The sequence below is a fragment of the Toxotes jaculatrix genome, chromosome 11, assembly GCF_017976425.1.
Source record: "Toxotes jaculatrix isolate fToxJac2 chromosome 11, fToxJac2.pri, whole genome shotgun sequence".
NCBI lineage: Eukaryota > Metazoa > Chordata > Actinopteri > Toxotidae > Toxotes > Toxotes jaculatrix.
This window is the reverse complement of record NC_054404.1, coordinates 12,804,683-12,820,023: the sequence shown is the minus strand read 5'-3', so window position 1 is coordinate 12,820,023 and position 15,341 is coordinate 12,804,683. Positions and strand designations below refer to the sequence as shown.

Genomic DNA, 15,341 nt, shown 5'->3' with positions numbered 1-15,341 from the left:
GTCTTATTGGAAACACGGTTAACTGGAAAAAAAAACTGCCTACCAGTAACTCTTAAGCTCATTAATTACAACATTAATTAATGAGTGAAAGGACTAAACAAATGAGATGTTAATTTGTGAGCTTTAGAGGTGTTGGTAGGCAGGTTTTGTTATCTGCTGACAGATCCAAGCTGGTTGTCTACCCCTTTGTCCAGTCTTAAAGCTAAGCTAATCTGATTGGCTGTTGGCTCCCGCTTAATATTTAGCATACAGATATGATAATGGTATCAATCTGCTAATCTACCTAACTACTAACTAAGAAAATAATTACATAAAAAAATATCAAGTTATTCCTTCAATTGGGATTCCTGATCTTTGGGTAAACAAGGAATTGTGTGCAGGCTGGTGTCTGTATTTGTATAGCTCACATGGACATAAATCTATTCACACAGTCACATTATGGGGTTTCACCTCCCATTTGGGAACAAAAAATTGGTTCTCACAGGGAAAGCATGAAATTTTAGTGTAAAGACTTGATTTAGATTAAGGTTAAGGTAAGCCTTTGGGGTCCATGCAATGTCTTCCTAAGTGACAAAAATAGTTTAGTTTTCTGTGTATGTGTGTATGTGTAAACAGGTGCATTTGCGCGTCTCTGTGTAACAGCGTTGTGTCATTTCTAATATCCCTGCAGAAACAGCGCTGATGGCAGAATAGGTCACTGTGTTTCCATCAGTCATTTCACTGCTTTTTTTACACACACAGTCTCTTGCATGTTAAAGCAGCTGATTTGATCTACTTAGGATTTTCTACCAGCCACTGTTGTGACCGTCTATATGTGAGTCAGTATGTGTGGGGAGAGAGGGAGACCGAGGAAGCGAAAGAGAGACAGCAAGTGAGTGAGAGTCACAGAGGGGAAGAGAGAGAGAGTCTGTGACAGTCGGAGAGGGAAGGAGGGAGAGAACCAAAGAGGTGTTTTGTGCTTGTGAAGAGTGGTGTTGGGCTTCATCTTGCCTTTATACCTCTAGAAGGTAAGTCTACACATTACTGATCCAATATACCTTCATTTAGGCCAATTTTAATTGTACCGTAGTGGCTGAATCATCTTGATATTGCAATTTGTAGTGTAACAGGTTGTTCAGTGTGTGTTAGATTTTAATGAGGTATTATGAAACCCATCAGATCCCTGTTGAATTACAATGAGATGTTTGACAGGTTAATATAATTACTGTGGACTCTGCATGCTGTTGCCTCTAATTAATATTTTTTCTCTGATATTTATTTTACCCTTTTAATAAACTGCAGTTATTTTGATGATTTGTTCACAGAAAGCAGCATTATTAGGTCTGACAGAACAGGTTTCTGAGTCAATGTGTTCACTCAGGATGATTGACTTTCAATAATCATTTGTGAGCACACTGATCTCTAATGTTAAGCTTCCCTTTATCTTCAAATATGAGCACGTCTGTTATGCATTGCAGGATTTAATACGTCTCTGATCTCATCTAAAGTGGATTTTCTTGGATTTAGTTACGCTCTCTGTAGGTTTAAGATAAAATCTGTGTTCTTTTTGTCAAATGAAGCTGCAAATCACTGTATTTGTGGTGTTTGGCAATATTTGTAACTCTGTGTTTATTGTAAGACATTGACTATGATAACAAGGAAATGCAAAATGATGAACTGTAAATGGCACCTTTTGAATGGCAGCTGCAGATTTATCCCTCACTGAGACTCATTTTCTTTTTGCAGAGCTAATAATTGAGAGGTCAGTCTCTTATAAATATCCTTATTTAGTATGAGAAAGCAAGCGCACAGCGAGCACCATTCCTCCTCTCACCTTCTTCTACGCTGCGCTACCTGTTCGTGGACACCAAATTTATGAAATCTCATGAAAAAAATGGGTGTTGAAGCATTTAAAAACAGACTATTTTAAAACAACAGTATCTGACCCGAATAATGCTTGCTAATGGCCATTGTCAATTAATCATATCTGAATTACACATAACACAACTCTTTCATTGAATTTAAAGACTGTTTCTCATCCTTACAGTTCTCGACAAGCTGCCCAAGCATGAACCTCTCGGAGCAGAGTTCTTTTCTATTCAGCTGTAATGTCAGCCCAAGTGAGATGCCACAGCTCAACATTGGTGCCACCAAAAGTGAGCCTCTGGCAATAGCTGTCCCCATGACCATCTTCTACACCATCGTCTTCTTTTTTGGAGTATGAACACTCAATTTACTAGACACACTTGGCACATCAGTCAATTTTACTGCAAAACAGAGTGGTGCATGTGATGATAAAATACAAGTAAAGCTGCAGCACCAAGTCACAGTACAAAGTGTTAATAATAACCTTACAGCAAGTAATATTCATTTTCACATTGTGAACTACTGAATCCTGTTCTCCAATGTTCAACAGGTCTTGTTCAATGGTGTGAGCATACTGACCCTGCTCGCGGACGCTCACATGAAAGTCAGTGCCATTCGTTTCTACCTGCTCAGCCTAGTCATATCAGGTACATACTACTACCTTTAATTTATTGAAAACCGTTGCTGACAATATTGAATGAGCAATCAATTCAAGTGAAATTTAATTTATAATCCAAATTTAATAAAACTATGTACTAGGTACATACTAGTACTAGGTATGACCCTTCCATATTTATAAAGAAAATAAGTGTCACTTTCAAATTAGCAAATGGCATTTGAAAGTGAATTTGGTGCCTATCAAATTCAAATACAACTGAAATGCAACTTGTATTTCCATTTCAATTATTCCTAGGACGTTTTTCAGGCTTGTTTTCTGAAATGTATTAAAGTCATACAGTGCATGTCACCGATTGCATTGATTGAATTAGTCTCATCAAACCCCAATCATTGAAAGTGCTTTTGATGTTTCTTGTTCCATTTCAGTGTAAATATGGCAACATCATAGTTTGGAGTAATAAAAATAATTTAAAAAAAAATTGTCCCAGTTTTTAATTAAAATCATTATTTTTATCATACATACTGCAAACACATTCAATTACAATTTGAACAAATGATTTTAAACTAATACTGTCAGTGTTAGTTTTCCTTTTGAAAACACATCACAGAAACATCTGTTCTTCAAGGATTCATCCTCAATGTGAGTTTTCCAAATGATGTCCATCTTCTATTCTCTTTATATTTCAGACATTCTGCAGTTGATGACCATCCCAGTGACTTTGTATCGGTATTACTGGGAAAGCTACCCCTGGCGTCTGGGGCAAACAGTATGCAAGGTCTACTTCATGGTCCGCCAAGTGTACTGTGCCACCACAAGCTGGGTTATCATGACCTTTACCACTGAGCGCTATGCAGCCATTTGCCACACCATGTGGTCTGTTTCCAGCATGAAGGTGTAGTATTTGTGCAACAAAAATATACTGTTTCCACACAATAGTGTTCTGCTCTCCCTCTATGTTTGGTACATTTGTCCACAAATGCCATCATGTGGTGATGTTCATGTTAGATTTTGCCCCAAAAATTCACATTAAACATATTTCTTGTAGTCAAGGAATACACTGTACAAGATGTTGTATATACCAATGGAAATTAAAGCATGTTTTGAAATACAGAGCATTTTCATGTTCAAAAAATGTACTGCAGACATTTTTTAGATGCAGGTATATTTTTAGAAGCAACATGCTTTGAACCTGGCCAAGAAAGGACAAAATGTGTTACTTTCATCTATGATATGCTTGCGCCCAAGAATAAAATGCAAAAGAAATAAGGATGGAAACTGGATACATGCAAGGTTCAGTCTTCACAAAATGCACACACTGGTAGTGAAGGAAATTGAAGACAATACAATAAATGCAGCCTATATTTAGCATTTCACCAATCTTTGTGAACAAAGTCTAACAAATGGATTTTATTTTCTACCCTCTCTCCTTGCTTTCAAACAGAAGTCTAGGCTGCCATGCCTTCTTTTAGTATGGATTATTTCTCTGGTCTCAGCAGTGCCCTTTGCCCTGGTCTATGACGAGGCACGTGCCTGCATCTTGGACTACACAGCCACCACACGAGAGAATGCCTTCCATATCTCCACCATGTGTGAGATGATAGAGCCTGATCCTGCACACATCTACAAAGGAGCTCTACTCCTGAGAGCAGGATTCTTCTTTCTGGTGAAATAAATGCTATTCAGGAAATTGTATTTGCTTATTTGCATCAACCTCTCTCAACATCTTCCTCTCTAACTACAGGTCCCACTGGTCTCCATCTTCACTCTCTATCTACTCATCCTGCTCTACCTGAGGAGGAACGGACGTCAAAGGAGAAACATGGGTCTCACTCGGCTGGATCCGGAAGGAAGACGAGATGTCCAGTGCCATCAGAATGGAAAGCTACTTTTAAATGAAAAAAGAGCTCTGAAACTCATGGGTGAGCCATGGCTATCTAAGTCTGATGAAGACTATATGAAGGTCCAAGTGTCTGGTCACTCCATAGTGGGAGACTGAATCTCATTTACGTCCTTGGAAAGTATGTGATTCTGGAAGCTTGGTGACTACTTTCCTGCATGAGCATCTGCAAGGTGTCTCATTATGAACTGTCAGGATATTAAAGGTAAAAAGTGAAATAGGCATAGAAAATTACTGGATGTTGACACTGCATCAATTGATGACCTGGCTAATCAATTTATCTGATCAGCCATGTCATCTTGTCCTGCTAATCAGATAAATTGATTGCCTCAGCAAAGAGAGGATGGACCTCCAGTGAGCTCTTGTTGTTATTACAGGCAGCAAGTTACTCCACTGTAATGATCTCTCATAGATTTTGATGACTTGCATTTGGACCAAAGATGCTACTGGATGCCAAATAATTGCACGTTGTGGTCATTTACGCTACATACACTTGACCTACATCTTCTGTATTTTGTTTTCCAGGTGCAGTTGTGGTGGCCTTTTTTGTTTGCAACTTTCCGGATATTGCCTCATCGCTGATGCAGGTCTATGTGGTTGTGTGGTCCGACACCGTCCTTTCTGTCTACACAGTCCTGAAATCGTATTTGTCACTTCCACTGTGGTATATCAACGGTGCTCTGGACCCGCTGCTTTTCTGTATCTCCTCCCACACATTTCGTAGAGCATGCTGGAGAACTCTGGGTAGGATCAGGCCTCACTGCTACTGGAAGTATGGAAGCATGACTTGGCTTTGGCAGAGAAGTTCCAATGAGGAAACAAGCACAACATCCAGAGAGAGGATTGATGGTAAATGGTGTCGAGAGACGACAGACAAAAAGAGAAATATAGTCACTAACAAACCAAGTCAGAGGGATGGGGATACTCATGAAAGCCCATTTCAACATGGGCTGCAACAAAACACACTCTGAATTATGTGTTTTACTCTCAGACTACCTAGGCATACAGAAAGTAAACATATTTTTTCCAAAAATTCAACTTTTTTTCTTTGTCCATTTATTGCAGTTAGAGTTTCTCAGTGTTATGAAATCTAGCTGATGTTATAAGTTATCAGTCAATTTTTGTAAATATTGTAAAAATGTTTACTGTGTCTTCAGAGTATGTAGATTTACCCGTATTGTACTGTCAAGCAACAATTCTGTTCTTTTAGATGCTTTTTTTTCTCTGGCTACGAATTTACACCGATCACCAATCATTAAAACCACCTGTCTAATATTGTGTAGGTCCCCCTTGTGCTGCCAAAACAGCTCTGACCTGTCGTGACATGGACTCTGAAGGCATCAAGGCTCTGTGGCATCAGATCCTTTAATCCTCAGATCCTGTAAATTGTGAGGTGGGACCTCCATGGATCTGTGCTGTTTTTCCAGCACATCCCACAGATACTCAATCGAATTGAGATCTGGGGAATTTGGAGGCCAAATCCACACCTTGAACACTCTCTCATGTTCCTAAAAACATTCCTGCACAATTTTTGCAGTGTGGCAGGGGACATTTTCATGTTGAATGGCCACTGCCATCAGGGAACACCACTGCTATGAAGGTGTGTGCTCAGTCTGCAACAGTGTTTAGGTAGGTGGTACATGAATGCCAGGCTCAAGGACTCCCAGCAGAACATTGTTCAGAGCATACTAGAAAAGCATTTCTGCACAACTGAAAAAAAATGTTTAAAATTTTTTTTTATTTTATTTTGTCATTTTCATCAACCTTTTCTAGTGCAGTACTCTAAAATGTGCAAAAAACAAATGGCTAGTGTTATTCACTTCACCTGTCAGTGGCTTTAATGTTGTGACTGATGTGAACACATTCAGTGTAGAACTGTAATTTGTTGAGAGATGTCGTATTGAGTATTACTTGCTGTTCACAAACTGCTGAGTTTTAACTAACTGTTGTTCAAGAGCATTACTGAAATGATATCTGTACATGTAAAATATACATTCAATTTCCAATCTAGGAAAGGGGTGGGACAGAGGAGGGGACAACATGGTAGGATTGAAAAAAAGGTTTGAACATATTTGATCTTTGCATTTGCCCATAGACATGCTGCTTGCTCACAATCCTGTGCTTTATTTTATGGTAGTTTCAAAAAACAGTTTGGAGCTCACATAACTGAACCTATGTTTTTGCACATTCCTCATTTTTTCTGTAATTTGTGATATCCAACATGTTTCAGAGACAGATTTTATACCTTTGTGAATCTTGTTGTATTTTGCATGTGATTTGAATAGAATTTTGCCAAATGTCTAGACTTGTTATGGGGTAGAGTGGAGTGGAGTAGAAAATTCTTTTAGTGTTGTCAAGACAACCACCAGCAGGAGACATGATGATTTAGCTGAGACCAAGCCTATCAACCAGCCATAAATACATACGGCTTCTGAAGGCTGATGTCCGTTTTTATATATAGTGACAAATTTTAGAACCAAAGCATTCTGATTATTGACCCCCATTCAGTGTAGTCTGAAAATTAATGTCAATAAACAACTGACTGTCAGTTGGGAATTAGATAGATAGATAGATAGATAGATAGATAGATAGATAGATAGATAGATAGATAGATAGATAGATTGATAGATTGATTGATTGATTGATTGATTGATTTAAAGAACTCTTTTGAAAATAATCAGACATGTTAGAATTTGACTTCTCCCCTACTTTTACTTCAGCTTTGTGAAAGAAAATAATGAAAATATAGATATAAAGATATTATAGTTGAAAGTTTGTGGTTGAATTTTTGTCAGTTACTGTTTATGTAATTAAAAGAAAAAGAAGAACTGGGAACAAAAAAAGCAGTGTCTTGATGTTTTTCATCTTTCGGTGTGGATAATTACCTAGCACCAAGAAGTAAAGATGTGAGAATGCCTCCTGGAGATTACCAAGACTTTGACTTTCCCCAGTTTTTGTTTGTATTTTTGAGATCCAGATCATTAATATCTAGGCTGGGTGACCATATTTTCTGTTGCTCCTTAGACTACTTTATTCGTTTTAGCGGACTCCCTCTGGATATTTATTGACTGAGTTACTCACACACACGCCAGCAAAATAGTGATGTGAGTACTCTACTGCCTTAGTTCAAAACTTGTGTATAACGTATCATCCCCTGCTAAGATTCAGGGCTATCAAGTCTCACGCATTGAGCATGAGACTTGAGAGAGAGCGTCTTTTGTCACGCACTCCCGCCACACATTGTATTTCTCACGCTGAAAAAAAATACCGGTAAATTTCTCTGGTGCGCCGTTGTATGGAACCGGGAGGAATCAAGCACGTCTGCAGGAGTCGAGCCTGTCACTTACCTGTCAATCAGGGGGTGTCTTTTGGGGGGGGCGGGGGATGTCACTCTTGCCTGCATTCAAAACTTGAGAGCCCTGTAAGATGCTGTATCTGACTTAACAGTTTCCTGTGAGCTTTTCAAATGAGTGAATGGAACTATAAACAAAAGGAATGCATAATCTAATAACCAAACATTTAATGAATACACAAGATTTACTGATTGGCAGGGCGTATTATTAGATGGTTGCTAGGTGACCAGCACCGACACTGACCAGTGATCATGAGAATTAATTTTGTGCATCCGAAATCAACCTACCCACACTCTGAGAACCCATCAGACCGAGACAAAGTGGGTAAGGATTTTGTTTAGAGTTGAAGCAAACACTTTTTTTTGTATATTAACAAAAGATCAAATGACGACTTGCAATGTGAGGGAGTTGCTAGTAGTGACCCACAAAGACTTATCACCAAACTCTGCAGTTCCCTCGATAATCACACTGCATTGCCATGCACTTCTTTCATTCATGTGTGAACCTCAGCAGCGGTTGGCTCAGGTTCTACGTGCAGGCTCTGTGTTCAAAGTATATCGCCCCTCCCTCCCAGTGACGTCTATATATTTCAACCAATCACAACAGTGTAGGCGGGACTAAAAATGAAACAGCGGAAGATTCAAAACGAAGATGGCGGCTGAAAATGATCCCCAAAACAATCACAAACTGGAAAGAAGGTACCCACTTTTCCCACTTTTCTTCTATTATATCGACAGAAGTTACACAACTGTGGTATAAGTTGTAGGTTTCTGGGACGATTAGTTATAATAACATATCTTTATTTTTAAACCTCAGTATTGTAAGTCGTTGTTAGGCTTTCATAGCGCTAGCCAACGAAGCTAACCTAGCAACAATCTAGCAACTTGCTAAACTTTAGTCCGCTTATTTATTTATTTAAATTCATATCGGCCTCCTTTAGTTACATTTTAGTTACCAGCTTCTACATCTCTAAGCGGTAACTTATGTAACTTACGATAAACCCTAACTCAGCCTGTGTATTTCTTTGTGACAGAGAGACAAAGTGCAGTGTGTCTGTCAGCCAGGAAAAGAACAACGCAAGCCAACCTGTGATCTTCAACCCGGACTTCTTTGTGGAGAGGCTGAGACATGAGCATCCACAGACCTACGCGGATTTGGTACTTAGCAATATCACTCGTCTTATAGACCTTCCGGGGGATGAGTTTGCGCAGCTCACCGGAGAGTCTGAGCCTCGGGTGCCTTCATCCAGCGGCTTTCTACGGTCTTTGAACTTCCTGAAACGGAAAGGTTAGGCTAACAACGAGTTCTCAGTATCGGAAAGCATGATTTAGACAAATGTGGTGTGTGTGTATATATACGTTGACATTTTAGACCAGTTTATAAATTGCACAAATAATTAATAGTAGGGCTAAAACTAATTATCTTTCTCATTGAATAATCTTCCCATTATTTTGTCAGTTGTTGTTGTTGGTCTGAAAAATGACAGAAAACACTGAAAATGCCACATTACAATTCGCTAAAGTCAGACATGACATTATCAGATTGCCACCAGTGCAAAATCTAGGATTTGTGTGTGAGAAAATGACTTAAATTATTAATTTATTGTCATAGTAGTTTCCAATTAACTATCTATCAATTAACTAATCAGTTAATCAACAAATCAACTCAGGTCCAGTTGACACATTAATTGGTAGTTAAAGCAGCATCTTATTTCAGTTTCCACATAAAACCTCTAGAGACAACACCTGATTTAAAAAAAAAAAAAAAAACGTAGTAGTTTTCTTCTTGTCTTGAAATTCTAAAATGGATGTATAAACACAATGATTGGTCTACAAAGGGTACAATCAGTCTTACTATGTCATTTGATTTTTTTCAGACAAAGGAGTGGTTTTTGGTGCACCGTTAACTGAAGAAGGAATAGCACAGATCTATCAGCTCATTGAATACTTGAGTAAAAGTGAGTATCACTTCATATCCCTGCATAACCTCTGCCATGTGGAGGATACTTTCATCCAAAGCAGTTTGTGATGACTACATGCATTTTGCATGTTTGACCATATAAGGTAACAAATTGCTAACCAAGACAGGATTTGTGTCAGAAAAACACCATTAGCAATTACGTGATTTCATTACTTCTAGCAATATTTAGTCAAATTGCTTGATCAGCATGCATCTTTGTCTCTTATAAGAATTGGATTTGTTAAGCGTCAATGCTCTATCCTAACTCTTACTACTTGTTCTTTAACTTAGTTGGAGACCAGTGAATTAGGATGAGGTCATGGTTTATTTCTAGAAAGCAATGATGTCATTCCCTGAAAGTGGACACTGGGAGCAAATGCTTGAGTCAATAATTTATCTGAAAGCACTTTGCTCCTGCTGTCTTTCTCCTTCCATTTCATTCACTCCGTCTCTCTCCTTACTTCTGTGCCTTTGTCCTCCTGTGTCTCCTTCACTATGTGTCTTTGCCTTCACACTGCATTTCTTTTTTTCCTCTGCCCTTTGCCTGTCTCTGTCCATCCTATTCTCCTGCCCCTCAGACCTTCAAGTGGAGGGGTTGTTCCGTGTGCCAGGCCACAGCCTAAGGCAGGCAGCCCTCAGGGAGATGCTGAATGCTGGGGCAGAGATAGATCTAGAGACAGGCGACTTCCATCCCAATGATGCAGCCACATTGTTGAAAACGTACCTGGGGGAGCTGCCAGAGCCCCTGCTCACGCACAGACATTATCATGCTCACCTGAAAATTGGAGGTATTGGTTGACTCATACACAGATTCTTGTTCTGGCTCAAGATAAAAAAAAAAAAAAATATATATATATATATATATATATATATATATATATATATATATATATATATATATATATATATATATATATATATTCAGTTCACTATAAAGTTAATAAAAGAAAATACTTGTGACCCCTTTGCTCTTTGGTAATAAGTCTCTTATCTGCTGTGTCCAGAGCTCACTCGCTTTGATGATAAGGGGGATAAGACGAATGTGCCTGACAAGGAACGCCAGATTGAAGCATTTCAGCTGCTTTTCATGCTGCTCCCACCAGCCAACCGCAGCCTGTTGAAACTGCTACTGGACTTGCTGTACCACACCGCTCGCAATCAGCATATCAACAAGATGTCTGCAAAAAATCTAGCCACAATGTTTGCTCCACACATCATCTGGCCCAAAAATGTAAACACCTTTGGTTGATTTTGTTCACCTTCTAAGTATGTTACAACCCCTCTATATCCTCACCATGTTTGCTGTCAAGTAACAGTTTTCTTGAATTTTCTCTAGAATTATTTTTCTTTTCTATATTTTTATGTTGCAGGTGATGGCAAGTGATCTGCAGGGAAACATTGAGAAACTGAATAATGGCATAGCATTCCTCATCAGGCACTCACAAAAACTATTCAAGGTAAGCTACTTTAAAGCCAGTTTCTTCGTGGAGTTGATGTCTTGTTTTGTAATTGTGGATAAATTGTATGTGACTGAATGCATCATGTCTTTCTGTTGTTGCTTTTCTCTGTCCGATAGGAATAGCAACAAGGTGTTTTTTGTTTAATCTGTTGATGTTGCCTGTATTCTGCACTAAACCTTACTTTCATGTACACATCTGGGTAAATAAGCATATAGTATATCACACCCATGTTGTTGTGATGTTTTCTCCTCTCTTCAAAAACACTTCATGACAAGTGGTGGTGTTGCCAGGGTTACAAGAAAAGCAAACAAGGGTAAAGAGACTGAAGAATTTGCATGTGAAAGTAAAATCAATACAGGCTATTTGTTTATCAAAGTGTCCTGCAATCAGCCGCCTTTTAGATTCTGATGACTGGATAATATTTTTTCTTTGATATACACTGATTCTTTATATTAGTCACAATGAACCCCTCTAAATGGAAGATTGGTTTTAACACACCATGTTAAGGTGAAAATAACGACATGAATTTATAAATACCAGTTGTATTAATTTATAATTATGCTAGATGGATTCATTCTTCACAACAATCTTTCATCAGACATTTAATGTATATGTTTACTTTCATTGAAGGCACCTGTGTATGTCAAAGAATATGCCCGCTTATACTTCACAGGATCAAAATCTCTTCAATCAAAGGTGAGTGTTCTTGTCCTTTCTCTTTTTTTCTGTCTAACCAAGCTCATCTTAATGAAAAGAGTGTTAGCACCTTATTGCATTCGTCTTTAAAGCTATTGTCAAAGCTTCTTTCCACATTAACTTCTTTGCTAACTTTTGAATGTAGTATTTTTTGGCATATGGTTAATTTTAGTTATTTCAGGTCTAAATTCAGAACCTTGAGAGGCTCTTATCTGATGCTGGGCACTTAATTTTATTATTTTCAAAGGACCTTTCAAAACAAACTCTGAATACAGTCTCAGTATTCAGATTTTAATCTATTTCTTTGTTGTTCACTTTGTTGTGACTCACCTGTATGCGTTTTCTGGTGGTCACACTTCTCAAAAAGATTTAGCTGTTTCAGTGAGATAACATATTTGGAATATATGGTCACATGTTATGTCTGACCTTTCTAGGATGACTCGACCCTGCGTTCTGGGACGAAAGATGGGCCGATGGCTGGGGTACCAACAGCCCCCGCTTCTCCCTTCATGAGATCAAGTGAGGTCAGCAACACCTGCACCGCCAGGTCATCTGAGACTCAAAATTATACTGAATCTGCGCTCAAAGAGCTGTACCAGCAGGTCAGCAACATGCCTGAGTCTGCCAAAAAGAAGAAGCTCATTCGACAGGTACGGTGGTCGATTGTGAGGAAAAATAACACTTAGATAAACTGCTTCCAACCCAGACCCTAAATCTCATGTGTTTTTGTGTGTAGTTTGAAAAGCAGCCTTTGCTGACACCTCCAGCAGACTCTCGTACACCATTCAGCAGGAAACACTGGCGTTCACGCTCTTTGGGTGGAATTATCAAGGTTTGTTGACAGTACTCCTGTGTACACACATAACCCTCACTTTTCAGCTTTGATACTACTCTGCTCTGACATGCTCACACTAACACAGTGAATTGAAGGTACCATGCAGAGTTTTCATGCTATTGAACAATGGTTTGAGTAGCAGAACATAAGGCTGCAAGCACACACAATGCGTACATATTTCATTTTGCTGAAAAACATGTTTGTGTGCAATGGAAAAATCTTTAGGCAATTTTTTTTTTTTTAGAACAACCCTGTCCTCTACAAAACTATTCATCTCCCAGTAATCACTTTTTGTTTATAAAACAGAGGAAGGTGTTGGGAGGCCAAGCACTGACAGAGAAAGAAAACAGCAGAGCGCAGGGTTCTCTACCCACTGGTTCTATTGATGGCCAAGGAACAGAAAAAAACTGGCTCTGAAGGAGTGAGTATTGCATTGTTACATCACAAAGCACGCAAGTTATGAAACATGGCATGTTAGGATGTGACTTGACAACCTGTGCTTCGTGTAACATACGAGCAACCAAATCTTCACTATTGGAACGCATTGCCACCTACCACAGTGGTAGGCTACAGCATACATATCTACAATGTCAGAATGACTAACTGTTACTTTATGCACTGCTGATGTAACAGGAAAGAAATTTAGGCCAGCTCAAAAGCTTTGAAGACGGTGAAATTGTCTATCACATTCCCCTATGATTATGATGTACATGTATGGAGAAACTCTTAAGTAATTCTAGTTCGTAGTAATTCTCTTTTATTTAACCCAAAACCAATCAAAGTGTCACATTGAAATTGTGGAACAGCATTATTCACTCCTAAAACTGTCATCAACCACTGAGAAGTAGTTTTCCTCACGATTGTGCCGAAGGAGTTTGCTGGCACTTCCAGCCATCTGTCTGTGGTTCACCACAGGCAAGTCTGGCCTAGCTTTGACTCAACAATGCTTACATTACTAATGATGCCTGATGTACTCGGCTGAAAGGATTAAAAATTACCTAATCCTTTTTTTCCCTCTGTCTCTTGCCATCTCCTCCAGGATTAATCGTCTTTAAAGGAATGCGCTGTTCACAACTAGGGAAACTTAAGTGTAACTGTAATGTTAGGCTCATTGAAGGATCTTCTTGAGGCATCAGCTCAAACTAAACAGTGTAATGCACTGTACAGCTTTGTTTTGACACCATGTTTAGATCAGCAGAAGGTAAGGAAAATCACCATAACGTTTTGCAGTCTGGAAATTTTACTTAAGCTAAGTGGCATAAAGGTTAATGGATAAACATGAGTATGTTACATGCTTTATTTTAGGTCAATGCAATTTGCCATTTTTCTTATCCTCTTAATTTCCTCTATGATCTTAAGAATGCAAAAACAACCCAGAATATGTGTTGGTATTTAGCTTTATCATTGACTGAAACATACTTTTATTTAATTTGCAAACCTAATTGTATTTATTTTTTATCATTGGTCATCTGGATGTTTCAAGTCCTTGAATCCAGTGCATCAGATGTAATGGGACAGTGTGATGTGCAGGCTTTTCTATTTAATCGTTAAATTTGCTTGTGAGTTGTAGTTAGTTTAGTCTCACAGTCATTGGTGACTGTTCAAGACTTTTATTAGGAAAGTGGTGAATTCAGAGATGTGCCTTAAAGTGAATATATCTCGAGTTAAGTGAGTTCCCAATAGCTTTAAGAGTATCCTGAAATTTTTATAAAGAATCCATTCAAGTGGCAGTAAAGTAAGGGAGTGAAAACTAATAGGGATTGAAGAATGGAAGATGGGAGATACTAAGTGAAAGGCCAAAGAACCAGCTCGTGTAGATTATATAAATACTTTGTCCTCACATGAGTTTAACATTTGTGTGTTGACACTCTGATACTTTAAATTACTGCATTTTTAAAAAAAACTATATTCGTGTTGGAGCTTATATTGTAGTTTTTCTCAGGCCAGTTTTTATTATGCAACTTCGTGTACAGTCTTATATCTTTACATTCAAAGTGTCTTTTCTGTTATTCAGCTGTTTAGTGCAAGATGATTTTTATTATTTTAAAATTTTATTGTCTATTTTTTATCTTTCTTATTTTCAATGATTGGCTGAATGCACATGAAGATGAATCTGTTGCCTTTTACTGTTTTTGTCAACCCAGGTGCTCTCTGGGAGAATTTGAGCCAATTTTAAAACCACCTTGGTGTCTTACTCTTTCAGTAGCAGTTTCCAGTTCAGTGGTCACTCTGCCAAGCTGTTACAATTTAGCTATAATGTGATAATTGCCATCATGGTCAACTTAATTGACCATGTAAATATGTGACTTCCATGTTGGTGCTGCTGTGAAGCTATGCAACTCACTGTAATTAAAAGACATCAAGCTGCCGTCTGTAGTTGTCATTTTCTTTAAAATGTTCTTCAGTAGGAAGAATTAGTAATCATTTCTTATTTTACCACATCTCCTAAATGAAGGCATGGTGTTTTCGTTTGTTTTTCATTTGCCCACCCTAGAAAACATATGAAATTGTTTCACTTGCAGCCACAAGGTGGTGCTGTTTAGTTGCGAATAATGAGTCAGTTACAGCATTTTAGGTGCAATTCATCTTCCCTTGATTCGTCAAAATAGACAAGTGTTAAAGATGTGCCAACATGAGAAAAATCTGCTCATTAACTAACCCTGTGCTTTTAAATACA

At 38.4% G+C, this 15,341-nt stretch overlaps 2 protein-coding genes across 2 annotated transcripts; both read left to right on the top strand.

The window, feature by feature from the left end:
• Nucleotides 1-2,041: 2,041 nt before the first annotated feature.
• Nucleotides 2,042-5,730, top strand: LOC121189915 (pyrokinin-1 receptor-like). The gene is made up of 7 exons (XM_041050393.1): nt 2,042-2,197; nt 2,396-2,492; nt 3,151-3,356; nt 3,906-4,127; nt 4,206-4,383; nt 4,887-5,267; nt 5,645-5,730. The coding sequence occupies exons 1-7, from the start codon at nt 2,048-2,050 to the stop codon at nt 5,728-5,730; spliced, it is 1,320 nt and encodes a 439-aa protein (XP_040906327.1). The 5' UTR covers nt 2,042-2,047.
• Nucleotides 5,731-8,333: 2,603 nt separating this feature from the next.
• On the top strand, nt 8,334-15,032 carry LOC121189185 (rho GTPase-activating protein 19-like). The gene is made up of 11 exons (XM_041049068.1): nt 8,334-8,412; nt 8,748-9,001; nt 9,591-9,671; nt 10,252-10,461; nt 10,678-10,904; nt 11,044-11,130; nt 11,764-11,829; nt 12,264-12,479; nt 12,566-12,661; nt 12,971-13,085; nt 13,704-15,032. The coding sequence occupies exons 1-10, from the start codon at nt 8,366-8,368 to the stop codon at nt 13,079-13,081; spliced, it is 1,395 nt and encodes a 464-aa protein (XP_040905002.1). The 5' UTR covers nt 8,334-8,365; the 3' UTR covers nt 13,082-13,085; nt 13,704-15,032.
• Nucleotides 15,033-15,341: the final 309 nt, after the last annotated feature.

Bases quoted from the DNA above. Each gene is read 5' to 3' on its own strand.
- LOC121189185 (XM_041049068.1), top strand. From the start codon at position 8,366: ATGGCGGCTGAAAATGATCCCCAAAACAATCACAAACTGGAAAGAAG. The intron at 11,131-11,763 runs GTAAGCTACTTT...CTTTCATTGAAG, and splicing joins ACTCACAAAAACTATTCAAG to GCACCTGTGTATGTCAAAGA. The intron at 11,830-12,263 runs GTGAGTGTTCTT...TGACCTTTCTAG, and splicing joins CAAAATCTCTTCAATCAAAG to GATGACTCGACCCTGCGTTC.
- LOC121189915 (XM_041050393.1), top strand. From the start codon at position 2,048: ATGAACCTCTCGGAGCAGAGTTCTTTTCTATTCAGCTGTAATGTCAGC. The intron at 2,493-3,150 runs GTACATACTACT...TTTATATTTCAG, and splicing joins GCTCAGCCTAGTCATATCAG to ACATTCTGCAGTTGATGACC. The intron at 4,384-4,886 runs GTGAGCCATGGC...TTTGTTTTCCAG, and splicing joins AAGAGCTCTGAAACTCATGG to GTGCAGTTGTGGTGGCCTTT.